The following is a 20,795-nucleotide window of genomic DNA, read 5'->3' as shown; positions in this document are numbered from 1 at the left end:
ACTAAATTTCAAAATCTCTTTCGAATGAGCCCGAAACCAACACGATCAGTAGCGTAATTTCTGAGAAAAAACTTTGCACAGGCTCAAGATTATGCAAAAGTTACTAACACATTTAGAAATTTGACATGTCTGTATATAATACCATCAAAGGCCTCATGTCCCTCGGTCTAACTTCGCGGCGGTGTCGCGGACTGACGTCACATGCCGAGAGTTCCAAAGTCACCAGCCGAAGTTTCACGTCATGTTGACGTTTGGGGTTATGATGTTAAGAAGTGCGTGCGGGATAACTAAAAATAATTTTCGTCATCTAACGAAGTGCATATTACTATTTATTTCGTTAAATTTTGTGATATACTAAACCAGTATCAAAGCGGCCGCGTAAATGTAGTCTGTGATATGTGTGCGAAAAAGGATATAAAAAATGCGCGATGCATATATGTCAACGAAAACTTTTCAAGATTTCATTATTTTGTTCGATTGGAAATAAGCGTTAACTAAAATAATCTTTCAATTAAATCAGAGTGCGAGAAATATTGTCCAGTGTAAATATATCGTCAGTAGGCTAGGTTATATATATGAAGGCGTCAGATTATATATATGAATAAATACAACAAAAACACACAGAACTGTTAGAATGATGTTGTAAACTTTAATTGAATAAATGTTTTCTAATTTATTTCTCATGTTTCCCATATTTTGCTTCATATTCAGTTTAGCTGTGCCCTCTCCGATCCTTGTTTTCACTCCATCGGTTTGCAGCGGATCGATACATATCATTAATTAATTGCCTAATATGTGTCCTATGATTTTCTACTATTTCTTCATGCTGATTGTGGTAACGTGATTCAAGAGGTTTCCAGCTATGATCATCAATCTCAGATTTTGTACATCAGATTCTCAAAACAGTTTCTGGTCTTGATATAAGTGTAGTTATTCTTTTTCCACCTGGTCTGTCGAGTAACAAATTTTGAAACTTATTTCAAAAAGTCTTTGGATGCTTTGTTTGCTGATCATATGAAAAGTTGAATCTTTGGAATGCAGTAGGCAAACACAAATTTTGACAACAATACTTATGAAATGACATGTATGTTGAGTATTCCCACTTTGCAAACTACAAATGTGGAATTATTAGTGAAAAGATTTATTACGCTAAGTCTACAGTTGCTCAGTTTTGGATGCGATCAAATATAATGCCTGCTAACATCCATGGGAACATACAGAATTTCTGAATACAATGTTCGCTATGTCATTTCAACGTAACATCATGACTTTTGCCAACTTTTCTCTATAATACTATAGATTTAGATTATTGAAATACAGCAAAAATCTGCGAATTATAAAATTGATATACTGTGCCACTCATTTTACTTTTTAAAACTAACTGTAACATATATATGAAGTAAAAAACTCATCACAGAAGTCTTCAGTTGCTCATTTATGGATAGATTTTAAATTGCTGTCTTCAAAATTTATTGCGCAGATCCATTGAATCGCAGCAGATACCTGCGAACTCTGAAATTTCTGTGCATAAATATGTGTGTTAAGTATCACCCCCATCTTTGATTATGAGAATGAGTAATAGAACTTGGTTTAGCAAGTTTCAAAGTATTTCTTTTTAAATACTATTGAAGTTTGTATTACTGCGGTATGAAGCGAATACCTCCAAACTTTCATATTTTTGTGTCGCAGCATGTGTGCCAATCATTTAAATTTTTTACTCCAACCGTAACATGTAATCTGAAAAATTCATCACAAACGTCTTCAGCTTTTCTAAATTCCTAAATTTTCCGTTTTCTATTTTATTCTGAGTTTTTAAACTTTTAAATTCATTCCTGAATTCTCCTGAAATTGTTTTTCTCCAAAACCAATGCATATACCTTAAACGTCTTTGAATTCCGTTGCTCTGTTGAATTAAGTACGCTCAGTTTTTTTTGCTTCTCTGAGTTCTGACATAATAAATGTTTCCGGGTGCCTTTTTTCAGCAACTATCAAACTGTAGATAATTGGATCTCAGCGGCCACTTACAAACTTTGGAAATATATTTCATCGGGGACACGTTTTGAATGACACGAAAATGTCTAGATTCAGAATGCAAAAGCAACATTTGAAAAGGGCCAATTCTGTTGGATTTGTTGTGTCTTGAATTTGATCTATCTCTCCTCTTTTCCTTTCTTTTTCCTAACGTTATCAGCCGAAAATCATATCTCGGCCCGCAACACGCATTGCTCCATGCTCTTGAGTTCCCAATGGACGAAACATATTAGGAGACAAGGAGAAAAATCACCAAAGTCCAAGAATAAACCTCTATCGAAATATTTTCAGTACAATTTCGACGAAAAATAGGTCTTTTTTCGTGAAAACCAACGTTATACGCCGAAAATTATAAACAATTCATAGAAATTTAAACTAAAATCTTATAGTCATCTGAACATAAATAAGGATCTTTTGAGAAAAAAGACGTGATATCAAACCATAAACTTCCCCTAGGGAAAAAAAAGGTTGGGACACGTACATTGATGGTCCCTCGTTTACTGATAATTCCACCCATACACAAAACTTTAAACAAAATTTTTTTTAATTGTAAAAAAAATTATTTCATAAAAAAAAATACAGAACAATTCGAAAAAAAGTTTACAAATCTTGAAAAAACGTTATATTAAAAAAAAACTAATCTGCATCTATTTTTTAAAGTGTCAAAAGAATCAAATAACAAGTAAAAAATAATAAACCGAAAAATCGCCCTTGAAATCATTTTGGAAACCGATGCCTCATTCTTCTTATTTGATTCGAACAGCTAAATCAATTGAAAAAAATTCCATCTAATTTACGTGCAACATTAAAATGTATTATATCAATTCGAGGCCAAGTATTTTCTAATGAATTGAAAAAAGTTACCATTTGAATTACGTGCAGCACTAAAATTTATGATATCAATCGGTGGACAAGTATTTTATTAGTAACTCCAAATTTTGACATTATTGAATTGTTCCAAGAAGCTTTCAAATCCAAAAGAATCACATGCAAACTAGTCATTTCTTACTCTATGGTGGCAGAGACTTATAAGAAAATCGATTCTTCTCAGACTTTCAGGATCCTCTGGTATTATTCACAAAATTCGACGTCGATTGGATCGATACAAATTATGTTTAAATATGTGTTAAAAGTACTTGTCCGGCCCATCACTATTCATTCAATAAAGAATCAATCATAAAAAAACGAAATGGCCCGGCAGAATCTCGTTAAAAGTTTGTTGAAATGCGACTCATTATTAATTTAATGTTCTTAATAATAGTATAGGTTAGTTCTTATTCCGAATGGAACTCGTTCGCTGGAAGAATAAGTGGGAAGTAAAAATTGCCGTCATCGAATGTAAACTGCAAAGTTATTTTGGAAGCTTGAACATATACATTATGTACATTTATCGATGCACAAAAATATCCCTTCTATATTGCGGAATAATTTGTTTCCGTTTTTTTATTAAATTAGTGCAATTAAGTAAAAATTACTTGAAGATAATTCTCTCAATTCCCTCTGCATCAGTTCTAGACAAGCCCTGACTTTTATTTGGATAAACAATTTAAACGGAAAGTGATGGGCCGGACAAGTACTTTTAACACATATTTAAACATAATTTGTATCGATCCAATCGACGTCGAATTTTGTGAATAATACCAGAGGATCCTGAAAGTCTGAGAAGAATCGATTTTCTTATAAGTCTCTGCCACCATAGAGTAAGAAATGACTAGCTTGCATGTGATTCTTTTGGATTTGAAAGCTTCTTGGAACAATTCAATAATGTCAAAATTTGGAGTTACTAATAAAATACTTGTCCACCGATTGATATCATAAATTTTAGTGCTGCACGTAATTCAAATGGTAACTTTTTTCAATTCATTAGAAAATACTTGGCCTCGAATTGATATAATAAATTTTAATATTGCACGTAAATTAGATGGAATTTTTTTCAATTGATTTAGCTGTTCGAATCAAATAAGAAGAATGAGGCATCGGTTTCCAAAATGATTTCAAGGGCGATTTTTCGGTTTATTATTTTTTACTTGTTATTTGATTCTTTTGACACTTTAAAAAATAGATGCAGATTAGTTTTTTTTTAACCTTTTAAGCGGCAGAACCAATTCGCCTCATAATGCCCAAAATGCGGGAAAAAAAAGTATTCAGATTGTTACGAAATTTAGTACTCGGAGGTTTTTGGGGTTGCTGATTACGAATCCGCTCTCAAAATTTCGAAATTCAAAATGGCGGATCCAATATGGCGGCCGAAAATAAAAAATTCGTTTGAATCGGATAAAAATTGTGAAACGAAACACCGACTCAAGAACTTTATTTTATGACAACGACATGGCACGCACGCGTGTTTACACCTGCGGCCATTTTGAAAAACTGTCACTTCGCGAAGCGGCGCTCGGGAAGCGAGGCGCTCAGCGCTGCCAACTCAATTTCGATTCCACGAAATTCCCTAGATTCATGAAATTCTTCATTTTATTCAATTTTAATGAAACAAACCTTTTCTTGTTCGGAAAATTGACGCGGACTATTAATAAAACATATTCTGAATAAACGGGTGAAAATTTCAGAGTAAAATTATTTAAAATTTTAAGAAAACTTTTCGTTACAAGTTTGAGTGTGCACAATGCGCATGCGCGATGACCTACTTTCATAGGGACGTGCAATAGGCGCAGTCACGAGCAAATAATTAATTAAAATGAAATAAAAATGTTATTGTTTAGAAATTTGTTAGAAATCATAACAAAATAATTGAGAAAGATACGAATTGTGCATAAAAACGATAAAAATTGAGTTTATTAAATTTCATTAAATTCTCGCACATGCGCAGTGTGACTGCAGCTCAACTCAGCCAATTGGGACCCACGCGGGGGAGTTAGCGCACCAATCAGAGAATTTAGAGTGGGAGTCCCGGGTTTGAGATTAAGTCGCGCAGCAAATCAGAGAGAGGGACAAAGTCCAAAAGTATTATGATTATTATTTCCTTTGTTTGAAAGGGTATAAAAACCCGAGCACAGAAGCTCCGGTAGCTAGTCTCGTCTCGAATCTCGCCACGCTAAGAGCCAGTCACGTCTCGAATCCCTGAGAGCTCGACTCGCATGCCAAAACAAAAAGCCAGTCTTGCCTCCGGATCTCGCCGCGTGAACTCGCCATAAAATCGAGAATAAAGAAACATAGAATTTTCACTCATTTCAAAAATAGCTCTAAAAACAAAGAGTAAAATAACATCGCTATTATCCCACTCAGAATTCAAACAGAATAACACCTTTCCTCTCTCACGCTAAGAGGGCCGGGTTCATTCGATTTCGTTTGAACTCAAGATTCTTAGGTGAGAGTTTCCGATCTATCCAGGAGGGCCGGGACAGTTCGATTCCGTTCTGTCTCAAGATTCCTGGTAGATTTCCAATCCTTTTTCTATCCAAGAGGGCCGTGGCCGTTCGATTTCGTTCGGTCACAAGATTCTTGGGTAGGACTCCTACCTTTCCACGCCAGAGGGGCCGGGACAGTTCGGTTTCGTTCTGTCTCAAGAACTCTGGGTGGATTCTTTTCCATCAATGAGTCATTGTTTTCTGAGTGGCGATTCAATTAATTCTCTTTTAAATTCATTAAAAATCATTAAAACCAAACAAGTTTTCTTTATTCTCATAACGAGACAATTGCGAGTCATTTAGAGCCAATTAAATTATTTCAAAAAGCGAAATAACTCACTGAAAACAATTTATTTGAATTATATCGAGTCAAAAGAGTGAGATCGATCAGAAAAATCCACTCGAACAATTAATTTGGATTGTATAGAATCAAAAAGTGAGTTCCTAACAATTATAGCTCAATTATCAAATTATCAATGATCGAATTATCAAACAAAATTAATTAAAAATTTATCAAGGCCAGCGTTGGCGAGAATTATTGAATCATTATTATCGCAAGCGATACTATTAATTGTTATTATTCTAATAAAAGCGAGCGTAAATTCATGCGAAGTTTATGATAATTAATTCTGCGAAAATTATTCTTTTTACAAAGAAAAATACCGGAAATAAAATTTTACATGCAATTAAAATAAAGCGGAAAAACTCAATTTCAAATAAAAAGCCTTTATTTTTGTAATTTGGTTTGAAACAATTAAAAATTGAATAAAACATTTGTCATTTCAATCTAATTTCATTTTACTTTTGTTTTTCCTTCATGCCCGCTTTTCTTTATTATAGAATTGCTCGAATCTTGGCGTGACGGTGTGCATAAGCACAAACGTACCGTTACAATTGGTACTCGGGGGTTTTTGGGGTCATTGATTACAAATCCGCCCTCGAAATTTCAAAATTCAAAATGGCGGATCCAATATGGCGGACGAAAATGAAAAATTCATTTTAATCGGATAAAAATTGGTACTCGGGGGTTTTCGGGGTCGCTGATTACGAATCCGCCCTCAAAATTTATAATTCGAAAACAATATCTCATATGCCGACCATGCACGGGGCAATTTTGAATAGTATTTGTGTTACATTTATTCACATATAAAACTTGAAAAACTCAGGGTTAATATAAAATCAATATGAAGAGAAAGGTGCCATTGCAAAAATGTTACATTATCAATTCATATGTGTCATAGAGAATCTTCTATTTTCAATTTATATACTCCGTAATCAGCGACCCCGAAGAATACTAAATTTCGACCGATTCAAATGAATTTTCGGATTTTTGACCACCATATTGGATCCGCCATTTTGAATTTCAAAATTTCGAGGGCGGATTCGTAATCAGCGACCCCGAAAACCCCTGAATGCCAATTCCTATCCGATTCGAATGAATTTTTGCATTTTCGGCTGCCATATTGGATCCGCCATTTTGAATTTCGAAATTTTGAGGGCGGATTCGTAATCAGCGACCCTAAAAACCCCCGAGTACCAATTTTTATCCGATTAAAATGAATTTTTAATTTTCGGCCGCCATATTGGATCCGCCATTTTGAATTTCAAAATTTTGAGAGCGGATTCGTAATCAGCGACCCCGAAAACCCCCGAGTACCAATTTTTATCCGATTCGAATGAATTTTTGCATTTTCGGCCGCCATATTGGATCCGCCATTTCGAATTTCGAAATTTTGAGAGCGGATTCGTAATCAGCGACCCCAGAAACCCCCGAGTATCAAATTTGGTGATAATTGATTGACTTAATCACGAAATAATCGATGTGCGCCATATGGCGTCATTGCCGCTTTGGGCCCAGAAAAAATGTGCGCCATATGGCGTCATTGCCGCTTAAAAGGTTAATATAACGTTTTTTCAAGATTTGTAAACTTTTTTTCGAATTGTTCTGTATTTTTTTTTATGAAATAATTTTTTTTACAATTAAAAAAAAATTTTGTTTAAAGTTTTGTTTATGGGTGGAATTATCAGCAAACGAGGGACCATCAATGTACTTGTCCCAACCTTTTTTTTCCCTAGGGTCGTTATATCCGCGACAAAATCCGGTAAAAATGAATTTTAGTTTGATTTTTGGACACTTGGTGCTGCGTATGCTATCGCTCGATGACTCTTAAGCTAATACTGTTTCACTATTACTTTTCACATTGAAACTAGACAATAATTGAATCGTGCTCACTGTTTTCGGACGAGTTGTTGCAAAAGACCGATATTTACTACATAATACATCGCCAATTTTGACATTCTTGCCTATACAGGGTGTCCCATTTTAATCTTACACCTGACTTTTCTCGGAAAATATTGCTCGGATCAAATATTGTGTGGAACAAAACTTTTAGGGGTTGAAGGGGGACGTATGATAAAAATTGTTTTGTGGATCCAAAATTCAAAATGGCGGCGTTAGAATGGCCGACATGTTTTTTTCGAATGGAAACATAACTTTTTTTCATCACCAAAAAGTTTTTCAGCGCAAAACCAACAACTTTTGTTGAAAAAATTTTTTGATTAAGTTGATATTTTTTAAGTGAGAACATCATTTTCAACTATTTTAGAGGTATCCAGGATGCACCGCGAAGAGATCTTTAACGTACCAAGTGCAAGTGCGTTTGCGTGTGCGTCTGCATATGCGTGCATACGTGGAGGTGCATGTGTGTGTGTTTTTTATTTTCATTTTATATTTCAACTTTTTTTAAAAAGAGGGGCAGGCAATGCCTTTATGCTCATAGGTACGAGCTCACAAGGATTAGGTCTCTGCGGTTCGTCACTACCGCAGTATTTTCGGACTCCAAGCCCTCCTTGTGAGTGTACTCTGATCCCTCCCTAGAGATGTTCAAAGATCCCTCCATTCATGTTTAAACATGCCTGAACTCTTCTCTCAAAACCATCAACTGTGCGTAGGAGAACATCTCTCGGGATCGCACGGCAGGCAGCTCTTATCCGCTCCTTCATGTTCTCTCGTGTTGTTGGAGCTTGACGGTAGACAGCGTCTTTTAAGTACCCCCACAAAAAAAAATCAGGAGATGTAAGATCTGGTGACCTTGGAGGCCAATTTACAGGACCGTCTCGACCAATCCACCGTTGACCAAATGTTGTATCCAGATGATTTCGAACAACATGAGCCCAGTGAGCGGGTGCACCGTCTTGCTGAAACCACATCTGTTGACGTGTTTCCAAATCCAGATCTTCTAGCAAAAGAGGCAGTTCATTTTGTAGAAAATCAAGGTAACGGACAGAGTTCACATTTCCCTCGAAAAAATGGGGACCTATTAATTGCCCGTTCACAATACCACACCATACGTTCAAACTCCATCGATGCTGGTGATCGATCTGTCTCAACCAATGTGGATTCTGATCAGACCAATACCGAAAGTTCCATCGGTTCACTTGACCACGGTTGTTGAAAGTGGATTCATCACTGAACATAACGTATCGAAAAAAAGTCCCTGGATCGCTCGATTTGTCTCAACGCCCACCGACAAAACGCCACCCTTCGCAACGGATCTGGATTAGGAGTGTCTTGGTGGAATTGTAGTCGGTACGGGTGAAGTTTCGCACCTCTCAATACACGGTGCACTATCGATTTGGGAAACCCCAGTCGTTCCGAGATCACTTTGGCACTCAAATGAGGATCAATTGCTGTCATGGCTAAAATAGCCGTGTTTCGGGCTTCATGCAATCCACCAAAATTATTGACGTTTGGAAAATGTCGACGGTGGCGGATCATCCGACCTGCCCTCGCTCGCTGCTCAAGGGTTCGGATTGTCTGCCGTGATGGGTGACGACGATCAGGATATTCACGTCGATACAAATTTTCAGCTCGGAAGTAATTGCCCCGACACCTCCCTAAAATAAGGAGCATATCAACGATTTCGTTGGGACTGAAATCAGCCATTGTTGCTAATTTTCAGAATTTTCCTCTAATTTAAGAACTTTTAAAAATTTCGAGAATCAAGAATTTTTCTCTGATTTCAGAACCTTTACAAATTTTCGATTTCGTCTCTTGCTAATGGCTGCGGAGTCAGAAGATAAACGTTTCAATTAATTTTTCATCCGTGGGCGATCACAATGACTTCTAAAATAAAAAATTCTTCTCTGATTTACAACTCAAAAGTAGGCGTAAGTCTCGCTTACGTGAACTTATTTTTAACCGTAAGCCTCGCTTGCGTGTACTTATCTTTAAGCGTAAGCCTCGCTTACGATTAAAGGTAAGTTCACTTTGTAAGAGATTAAAGAAAACATCATTGGTAGTACTGACGTAGTCTGACTTTGCGTAGTTCTCTTACTTTAGAGTTTTAAATCAGAGAAGAATTTTTTATTTTAGAAGTCATTGTGATCGCCCACGGATGAAAAATTGATTGAAACATTTATCTTCTGACTCCGCAGCCATTAGCAAGAGATGAAATCGAAAATTTATAAAGGTTCTGAAATCAGAGAAAAATTCTTGATTCTCGAAATTTTTAAAAGTTCTTAAATTAGAGGAAAATTCTGAAAATTAGCAACAATGGCTGATTTCAGTGCCAACGAAATCGTTGATATGCTCCTTACACGCAAACGCACTTGCACTTGGTACGTTAAAGATCTCTCCGCGGTACATCCTGGATACCTCTAAAATAGTTGAAAATGATGTTCTTACTTGAAAAATATGAACTTAATCAAAAAAATTTTTCAACAAAAGTTTTTGGTTTTGCGCTGAAAAATTTTTTGGTGATGAAAAAAAGTTATGTTTCCATTCGAAAAAAACATGTCGGCCATTCTAACGCCGCCATTTTGAATTTTGGATCCACAAAACAATTTTTATCATACGTCCCCCTTCAACCCCTAAAAGTTTTGTTCCACACAATATTTGATCCGAGCAATATTTTCCGAGAAAAGTCAGGTGTAAGATTAAAATGGGACACCCTGTATATCCAGCTATGCTACGAGCCTCCTCCTCAGTGGAAATAATTTTTTTATAACCTGACACTTTTCGAAGAAAAATATCACAACGCACGCATTTGAGATTTTTCGACGTACTGAAAGAAAAATAAAATAAAATGATATATTGAAATAATCGATTTGAAACTAACGATTCGAAAATGTTTTTATTGTGAAAATATATATTGAAAATATAATCGTTAAATGACTTACTTAAATGTAAATGAAAAAAGTGGAAATCCAATTGTATATCAAATTTCTGAACGAAAATGTGTTATAAATGTATGATAAAGCCAGTGAAATGCCGCGTGAACAAAACTTATGACTAGAAACTGTAAATGTTTATGTGTAAATACGATTTATTCATATTTATGAGAGTACTTCAAAATATATGATTGTGTTTGCGTTTATGTTCTATCAATTTTTGAGGTTACGTTATACACTGGCTTTTCAGACAAAATAATGCATTTGGATTCTACTAGATAGCGTTTATCATGAAAATAGCCTTTAATCGTTGTTACCGACCATCGGAGATATTTTTATATTTCATTTTGAATATTAGCAATTCTTTTAAACATTTTCCAATTAAAAACTTCAGAATAAATAAAAGAATTTCAAATTAAGCATATAAATTCGATTTTTATTTTTCTCATCATGTTCCACCATTTCTAAAAGAACAGAAAAATTCCTAAGTATAAAGGAGTATGGAAAACCTCTTGCAGGAAAATTTTATCATTGCATGTCTGAAGGATGATATTTAAAAAAAAGATTTAACTTTTATTTATTTTTAGAAAACTAGAATTTTTACTGTGCGATCGAGTAAAAAAAAAATCTGATGTGTTTTATCCATTAGCACATAGAAAAAAATTACCATTTACTAATAATCATTTTTCATAATAAAAAATAAATAAAAATGGAAAACAACTTTTTTTCGATATCTCGGAAACTTTTCAAAGTAGAGACCGCAAATTTTGGACAAATTTTTATTTTTTAGTAGTGAAATCATCCCTCAAGTAATTCTAGAAAATGTCAGGGATGCAGTTTTTATATGCATATCCGGATATACTCTTTGAAAATTCAATCGAAATTTTCATACAGAAAAACGCTCCGTTTTTCCGGGTCTTTCGAGTCTTCTCTCACCTGATTCGGTTAAACATCGCGGACAAACAAAAATTAAACTTAAAGACGCGTATCATTTTTGTAAAAACACAGAATTATTGTTGAATAAATTCATTTTGTTATTTTATCAATATAATCCTCGTCTCTCGTCTCGTTCATACCTGCTCCTTTTAAAAATAAGGTAGCTCGAACCGATGCGTGGCGGCGTTCAGGCCGGGTCGGCAAGAGCGTTACGTTACAATATATGTGCTGAGTTTTAGACTTTTCTCACCAATATTAAACGTAGGAGAAACGATGGAGTGAGAGCATGACAAAATACATGTATTTTTGTCTTCAAAATTCAAACCTCTAGGGGCACAGTTTAAAATTTTCCGGGCGTCTTGAAAATTTGCATACCTCATTTTTTATATACCTTGATTGTGTTTTTACGAGGGGACTTGCGAAATTCACGTGTGACCCAAATAACGACCACCCTAATATACAGGGTGAGGCACTAACTATTGCCACCTTAAATATCTCGGTAATTACCGACGTTACAAAAAAATATTTCAGACAAAAGTTTGATGGTGCGAAAGGGGTCATCAAATGCGACCATTTTTTTTCATTTCAGTGGAGGTGCTGACGCACGGTGAAGTTCACCTCCACTTTTTTAAAGGGTACGATACATTTTTTTTCAACCTTCTTGTAGAGCATGGCGAACTGCATAAAAAACATCCGGGGATCAAATTTGTTCAAGGTCATTCAAGATCAAAAAGTGACATGAACTTTATTTTTATGTGAAATGAACTTACTTTACATAAGGTGCGTAGAATACAGATTGCATAGAATTTCTTATCACTACGGCACTGATCGAATCACATGCTCGAACAATTCTCTCTCGCATATCGTGCAAAATTTGACAGTAATTTGGCCGTAATCTTACCATTCCTATTAGCGTTGTCTTGTATGTAAACAACGGTACCTTTGTTTGATAAGTACGCTGTATTTACTAAATACGGCGTACAAGTGTTTCAATTAATACACATTCGCATCACATTACATTCAAGACAACGATAGTAAGAATGGTAAGACTAGTATCAGTACATCAAGCGAATGTGAATGATGTATTCCTTTGAAGAACAAACCGATATGCTTCTAATTTACGGAGAATGTCAGAAAAATGCAGTGAGAGCTAGAGACTTATACGCTGAAAGATATCCCGAACGTCTTCATCCTACACGCCGTACATTTCAAATTTTGTGCAATAAATTGAGAACAACTGGATCCTTAGCCTATCGGAAAACTAATCGACAAAAGCGAGTTACTAACGAAGAAACGGAAATTGGTGTTCTTGCTACTGTGATTCGAGATCCTTGTGTTAGTTCGCGTCAAATTTCGAGGGAATCTGGTGTAAGCCAGAGAAGTGTTCTACGTGTTCTGCATCGCCATAAATATCATCCTTACCACATTAGTCTCTACCAAGAATTAACTGGTATGGATTTCGTGAATCGCATTGAATTCTGCCGATGGGCTCAACACCAGATTCAGAGACATGACTCATTTATTAATCGGATTTTATTTACTGATGAGGCGACATTTACGAATCATGGAAATATTAATTTGCATAACATGTATTTTTGGGCAACTGAAAATCCATATTGGCTCCGGCAAGTTGCACACCAGAGACCGTGGGCGGTGAATGTATGGTGTGGGATTATTGAGGACAGAATTGTAGGCCCTTATTTCATCGAAGGGAATCTTAATGGTAGGAAGTACACCACATTCCTTCAAGAATCATTAGGTCCGTTATTGGAAGAAGTACCTTTAGAAACTAGGAACAGAATGTGGTATCAACACGATGGGTGTCCGGCACATTTTTCGCTGATAGCTAGAAATGAGTTGCAACGGAGATTTCCAAATCGTTGGATTGGACGCGGAGGAGGTGTATCGTGGCCGGCTCGTTCGCCAGACTTGACGCCTCTGGATTTTTTCTTGTGGGGATACTTGAAAGATCTTATTTACAAAGAACGTCCTGATGATATGCGAGAGAGAATTGTTCGGGCATGTGATTCGATTAGTGCCGAAGTGATAAGAAATTCTACGCAATCTGTGATAAGGAGATTGCAGTACTGCATTGATTCCAATGGCAATCACTTTGAACACCTTATGTAAAGTAAGTTCATTTCACATATAAATAAAGTTCATGTCACTTTTTGATCTTGAATGACCTTGAACAACATTGACCCCCGGATGTTTTTTATGCAGTTCGCCATGCTCTACGAGAAGGTTGAAAAAAAATGTATCGTACCCTTTAAAAAAGTGGAGGTGAACTTCACCGTGCGTCAGCGCCTCCACTGAAATGAAAAAAAATGGTCACATTTGATGACCCCTTTCGCACCATCAAACTTTTGTCTGAAATATTTTTTTGTAACGTCGGTAATTACCGAGATATTTAAGGTGGCAATAGTTAGTGCCTCACCCTGTATACCCATATTCTATAATCAAAAATTGAAAGTTATAATACTTGGCGCACATGTGAATACACAGGAGTTTCAAAGTTTGCAAGTACCCGCTGCGGTTCATTCAACTACATTTTGATACAGACAGAAAAAAGTACCACAGATTTATTAAATTAATTATGTCAACGCTAAAAGTAATAAATACAGCGCACTATTAAAAGCAAACAGAACTCAAAATTGTTTGATGTATCTGTGCATTGGTTTTCAAAGACAGTAATTCCAGACCTATTCAGTAATAAGAAGCTGAAGACTCTAGTAAAATATTTCTTCATTCATATATTACAGTTGAAACCAAAAAGTGAAAAAATTGGCACACCTGCCTCTTCACAGAAATATCAAAGTTTATAGGTACTCGCTGCATACCATTAATACAAACATTGATACAACAGGGAAAAAAAACTTTAAAAATACCTGAAACACATTTTCGAAACTTATTATGTTACATTCAATAAAAAAGTTGCATAAATACGATTATTATATTTTCAAACACAATTTCTCACTCTTTCGTTCATTTCATGCCTGCTTCTAAAATTTTAGTAGCTCGAAGACACGCGTAGCGGGTGACGTCAAAAGCGTACCGTTACAATGTTCTTGTCCTAAATTTTTTTCACGAGAGGGGATCTTTAAGGTTTAATTAAGAATTCGTACTGGAACATACACCTGTTTCCCTCGCTCTTATGGTACACGTTGTGACGTGACAATTCGACCCGCCATTCGTACGAATCGTGTCGACCAGTGGACCGGGTTTACGGCCCTGTGGACGCCGCTGCGACTCGTCGGGTGGTGCTCGGAAGGAAAACTCCTCATTGCGTAGTGTTAAGTTTGTATTTAGAATTGTCTACCTTACCTGCCGAGCGCTATTTACCGTGCGAGACTCATTACCTACCGCGTGCGTGGGCAGAGAGAGAGAGAGAGAGGAAAATTTGAATTGGCCCGAGTAGTTTTCGTAATGCCATAATCTTATTAGTATTTCAGTTGCCCTTTTAGCGTGAAAGTTCGGTGTTGCCTCCGTCACTTCGGACTCACACGTCGCTCGATACGTCGTGAGGTAGCTCTTCGTTCTACCCGATCTCGCTTAGGAGGATGGTCCCTCCCAAAACTTCGAGCATAAAACATTACTCTCGGCCCGCGGACGGATGAAGGGACACGCTGGCATAGGCCACTTTTGAACGCCGCCCGTGCCCTTCCCGCGGAAGCAACCGAGAGTTACACCGTCCACTAGACCGTGAATTCGGGTATCGCAGTCCGTGAGACACGGAGCCTCGTCCAGTGAGGTCCGGGGGAGTTTCCTGGGGGAGAGGTGCTGTATTGCCTGGTGGTTGTGTCGCGGGCCCACCGTGATCCTGTGGGACGCCCAGGGTCGTGAGGGAGGCCTCCCCTTCGCCCTTTCAGAGATGCCCGCCGGATCCCCAAGAGGAAGGATGCTCGAACCACGGTCGTCAAATCGGGAGGCCCTACCCAAACAGGCGGGGGAAGGGAGAATGAAGATGTGGAGTATTAGATAATCATCCGTTAAGAAGCGCGGCGAAGGATCATTTTCGCGCGCGCTTCCACTTTCAAAATTGCCGCGAAAGCGTGAGCCGGGGCCCACACTTCGGCCGCGCCTAGCACCCGAGCGCTGCGATGTGATATCCGAGTGGTGGGGATAGCGCCGGGCGCCGGGAGCAGCTCGTTCGCATAAATCAGTCTACTTCCGAGCACCTGATTGACGAGCCACGTCCAAATTGCTGCGCCAACTTTCTTTCGTCGTGCCTTTCCTTTGTTGCGAGCTGTTCCTCGGTAAGTCCGTCTTTCTCTCCACGAGTTTGTTCATCCCGTTGAGCCTTTCGTTCTCGTTTAGTGTATTTTCGGAATATTGTTCCGGGTTAAAAGTTAGTTTTATTGCGATTTAGTGAGGACGCGTGGAGTGTGGTACCGAGCGAGATTGTGGCCGGTACTTCCCGCTTTTCCAGCCCCTTTTGATTTTGTGGCTCAATTGGATGAACAAACTCGATATTAGTTTGGTCCCTAAATATAGAATGATTGTGAAAAACAGGCGTTATAATGTTCTTTCAATTTTGCCAATTGCGCGTTGGAAATTTCCACGCGTTATTTTTCGAGCCGCTCTATCTCTCTCTCCCTGCACGTGCTAAGGTCGCTAGTGAGCGCGCTCGGTCGCGCAATGTTTTCGCGGCGTCTCTCTCGCTCCTACGTTCGCGCTATGGCTTATACGGTGGCTCACACCTCGTATTGTATTAATTGTATTTCGTTCCTTTCTTCGCCCTTCGTTACTGCGTATCGACTCGAATAATGTGTCGTGGTTCGCCTCGGGACTTTATTCGTACGTAGTTTCTCCGCATCATTTTATAATTTATTTCTCGCTTTTATTTACTGTATCGGTTCGAGCTGCGAGGATATCTCGGCGTACCTTCCGCCTGGCCGAAGTTTCCTTCGCTATTACTTGTGATATTCGCGCATTACCTCTCGGGTTACCTAGCGTCAATTACCTTGCCTATGTTGCCTATGACGCTCTCACGAATTATGTTAGGGTTACCTAGTGTCAATTACCTTGCTTATGCTGCCTATGACACTCTCGCGATTTATTTATTTATTTTATTAATATTTCACCAACAATATCGTACTCATAATTGGTTGAACCAAGTAAATTGTAACCATAAGCAATCTGAAGATATAAATAGAAAAAATTCACTACAAAAAATAACGATTTGCGGTCAAGCTATTTTTTCGAGAAAACGATTTGAAATCGTTGTGATGTCATAAAATCATCATATTTGCATATAGTCAAGTGCGGCAGAGCTTAAGCTGCGCTGACTATTAATACTTACGGTTGAGCCGTTACCGAGTCTCATGATCCGGGCCTAAATGGTCACTGAATAAAACAGTTTCGACTGTTTTTACAAGCTACAGTTACTTGACCGAATTCAAATGGAAGGCCATATTTTGCCTAATATCTATTGTTCTTATATTCCAGCTATTCATACTGCGGCAATAGAAATGCTGAGTGGACCAGACAGCAAGAATATTAGCAGAAAACCAGAAATAATGGCTGATGCCGTATATTCATTAATTTGTAAAGACAGTAAAAGTATCACCGGTCAGTTTTTGACGGATGAAGATATACTCCGCGGTGAAGGCATCAATAATTTTAGCCAATACGCTTGTAATCCGGGTAAGTAGATTTCCATCATTGTCATTTACAGATTTCTCCCTTTTAGAAGAAATTCTAATTTTCAAAGAATGTAAGACGAATTTAACGATGTACATGCGCATCGTACAAGTCAGTCGATAGTCTCTCCATATTTTTTTAACCCTTTAACGCCTGAAAGACATCTTTTTCATGTGCTCTTTTCAAAGGGATTATTCACTATGAAAACGTCATTGAAAATATTGGTAAGCTACCTTGTCAATTATTTTTAAGGTGGCTCTTTTCAATCGTGCCATTAAAATTTGGTTAAAACCCTGTTTTCAAGAGACTCGGTAGAGTCTCGGGACAAGTACATTGACAGCCCTATCGTCTGCTGGCCTGAGGCTCTCGCTGAGACTATACTTTCTCTGAATAAAGCGATTCGCGGTGGTGGGGGTAAAATTAGCATGTCATTTTGTTGAATTACGAAGCTCAGGAGCCGTTTAACAATTTGAAAATTGAAATTTAAACCAATTAATAAATTCTCTTTCAATTCCGCCCGCCCAAAATCAGTATGATAGGTGGCGTATTTGCTGAGAAAAAACTTTGCACGGACTCAAGATTATGCAAAAGTTACTAACACATCACAGACTTGACGTATACGTATACGCGTTCGACGTAGGTTAGTGGTAGTAGAGTTGTGTCTCAACGCATTCTGATTGGCTCTCCGATCTCGGCTCAATTCAGCTCACCGACCACGTTCAAACTTTATAAGGCCCGCTACACACGGTCAATAATGTTGCACAATAATATTACACAATAAGTTTGTATGGTGTGTAGCGGGCCATAAATTTAAGGTCGCTCATACTTCTATTCAATGATTGTGGAATATTTCAAAATTTCACAAATTTTGAAATAAAAAAAAAACATTACATTAAAAAAAATACAAATGTGTAATTATTTTGTAAAGTGAAAAAAATTCAAATAAAACATGAGAAATAAAAAACCGAAATATCACGCTTGAAAACATTTTGAGAAACGGTGCCCCATTTTTCTTATCTTATTCTAATGATAAAATCAATTCAAAAAAAATCCATCCAAGTTACTTAAAGCAATAAAATTAATGATATCAATTCCAGGCCAAGTATTTTTTAATAAATTGAAAAAGTTACCACTTGAGTTACGTGCGGCACTAAAATTTATGATATCAATCGGAGGACAAGTGATTTATAAGTAACTCGAAATTTCCAGATTATGGAAGTATTTAAAGAAGCTTTTAAATCCAAAAAAATCACATGAATGCTAATCATTTCTTACTCTGTGGTGGGAGAGACAATCGATTTTTTTCAGACTTTCAGGAGCTACTGATATTATTCACAATATTCGACGTCGATTGGATCGATAGAAATTATGTTTAAATATGAGTTAAAAGTACTTGTCCGGCTCATTACTTTCCATTAAACTTATTATATTTAAATAAAAATCAGGGCTTTTTTAGAACTGATGGAGCACAAATATTCCTGCAGAGGGAATTTAGAGAGTTATCTTCAAGTAATTTTCTCTTAATTGCACTAATTTAATAAGAATGGAAACAAATTGTCCTGTAATATACAAAAGATGTTATTGTGCATCGATAAATAAAAAACATTTTGCACATTAAATATGTTGAAGCTTCCAAAATAACTCCCCAGTTTGTATTGCTATGACGGCAGTTTTTACTTCTCACTTCTTCCAGCGAACGAATTTCATTCGGCATAACTAACCTATACTATTATTAAGAAACATTAAACTAATACTAAATCGCATTTCAATAAATTTGTAACCGGATTCTCCCGTACAGTTTCGTTTTTTTATGATTGATTTTTATTTGAATGGAAACTGTATCGGTTTGTTCTTCAAAGGAATACATCATTCACATTCGCTTGATGTACTGATACTAGTCTTACCATTCTTACTATCGTTGTCTTGAATGTAATGTGATGCGAATGTGTGTTAATTGAAACACTTGTACGCCGTATTTAGTAAATACAGCGTGTTTATCAAACAAAGGTACCGTTGTTTACATACAAGACAACGCTAATAGGAATGGTAAGATTACGGCCAAATTACTGTCAAATTTTGCACGATATGCGAGAGAGAATTGTTCGAGCATGTGATTCGATCAGTGCCGAAGTGATAAGAAATTCTACGCAATCTGTATTCTACGCACCTTATGTAAAGTAAGTTCATTTCACATAAAAATAAAGTTCATGCCACTTTTTGATCTTGAATGACCTTGAACAACTTTGACCCCCGGATGTTTTTTATGCAGTTCGCCATGCTCGACAAGAAGGTTGAAAAAAAATGTATCGTACCCTTTAAAAAAGTGGAGGTGAACTTCACCGTGCGTCAGCGCCTCCACTGAAATGAAAAAAAATGGTCGCATTTGATGACCCCTTTCGCACCATCAAACTTTTGTCTGAAATATTTTTTTGTAACGTCGGTAATTACCGAGATATTTAAGGTGGCAATAGTTAGTGCCTCACCCTGTATTAGCTGAATTTAACCTTAAAAGACAATAGATACACCAGCACCTCAATATGCTTATTCTCCTAACGGAGAATCTAAAAACCAGAACGTTACGCGAAACAACGATATAAAAAAGCAATGAAAAAATACGAGAAACAAAACAAAACAAGATTAAAAAAAAAAAAAATAGTAAGCTTCGAGGCGGTAAACTAAAAAACGAAAGTAAAGAGACAATGATATAATAAGCAATAAATTACCGCCTTCTGAAAAAGAAAGGCTAATTAAAAAAAATAAATAAATAAATCAATAAATAAATAAATAATCAAAAATAAAAAGAATAAATAAAAAATGAAATTAATATAAAACATAATGCGAACCATTTAAAAACAGACAAGAATCACATAACCTCACACTTTACATGAATGCATCAAGAATTGGACAAAAAGTAAACACGAATTTTGGCTGACGCGGGGTTCCAGTGGCCAGGTTGGGCTCCCGGATACATAAAGAAGGGATCCCAGCCAAACTGTAGAAGAAGAAGAAGAAGAGTCTTCATCTGAACAGCGCGGCGGACGGTGCCTACTACCTGGCCGTACCTATTGGGATCTCTCGGTAAGCCCGGTCCTCATTTTTCTCTTCATCCCTGCTCTCGTGTCTCCAGTTCCTTTTGTTTATCGTGTAGCTTTTAAGGGATTGAGTCCCCGTAATTCACTTGGAGATTGCGTCTGACAAGAGATCGTGGGAGGGAATTGCCAGTCTCGGGGCCAGCAATCGTCCCGACTCTTTCTCCGTCATCTTGTTATTACTTCTGGGATGGAACACGAGGGCAGGAGCAATATTGTCTGGCCCGAATGCCGATTACACCTATTACTCTTGCTAGTTCACCTCAAGTCTCTCGCCGTCGCGTTATTTTGTCTCGCTGTATTACCTGGAGCCTCGCGCTCGTGCTAGCGCCCTGCCTATCCCTCTCTCTTTCTCTTGTTGTCGCGCTTCGGGACTTACGGCGTTTAGCCCCGGCTTTGTTTACCATGTTTTACGTTCGCTTTTTTTCGTCTCGCGTATTACTGTCTGTTCGTAATCGAACAGACAGTAATTCTGTTCGATTCCGTTTGTTCTCTGTATTGCCCTCTCGTGTCGAACAAAGTTTAATTATGTCATCTCTCCGCCTGATTGCCTTGCCGTTCG

The 20,795-nt window shown here is 37.3% G+C and overlaps 1 protein-coding gene across 5 annotated transcripts in view; it reads left to right on the top strand.

Annotated features, from left to right (window-relative positions):
- Window positions 1–20,795, top strand: part of Hsdl2 (Hydroxysteroid dehydrogenase like 2) — a 324,919-nt gene that overhangs the window by 186,361 nt on the left and 117,763 nt on the right. For 4 of the 5 annotated variants that reach the window (XM_043434036.1, XM_043434035.1, XM_043434034.1 and 1 more), the window contains exon 5: window positions 16,950–17,147. The exons of the other annotated variant lie outside the window; for it this stretch is intronic. In XM_043434036.1, the coding sequence (XP_043289971.1) occupies window positions 16,950–17,147 (198 nt within the window). The remainder of the gene's footprint in view (window positions 1–16,949; window positions 17,148–20,795) is intronic. 5 annotated transcript variants of the gene reach the window in all.

The sequence above is a fragment of the Venturia canescens genome, chromosome 1, assembly GCF_019457755.1.
Source record: "Venturia canescens isolate UGA chromosome 1, ASM1945775v1, whole genome shotgun sequence".
Lineage (NCBI taxonomy): Eukaryota > Metazoa > Arthropoda > Insecta > Hymenoptera > Ichneumonidae > Venturia > Venturia canescens.
The sequence above is the reverse complement of the archived record's forward strand: the minus strand, read 5'-3'. Positions and strand labels throughout refer to the sequence as shown.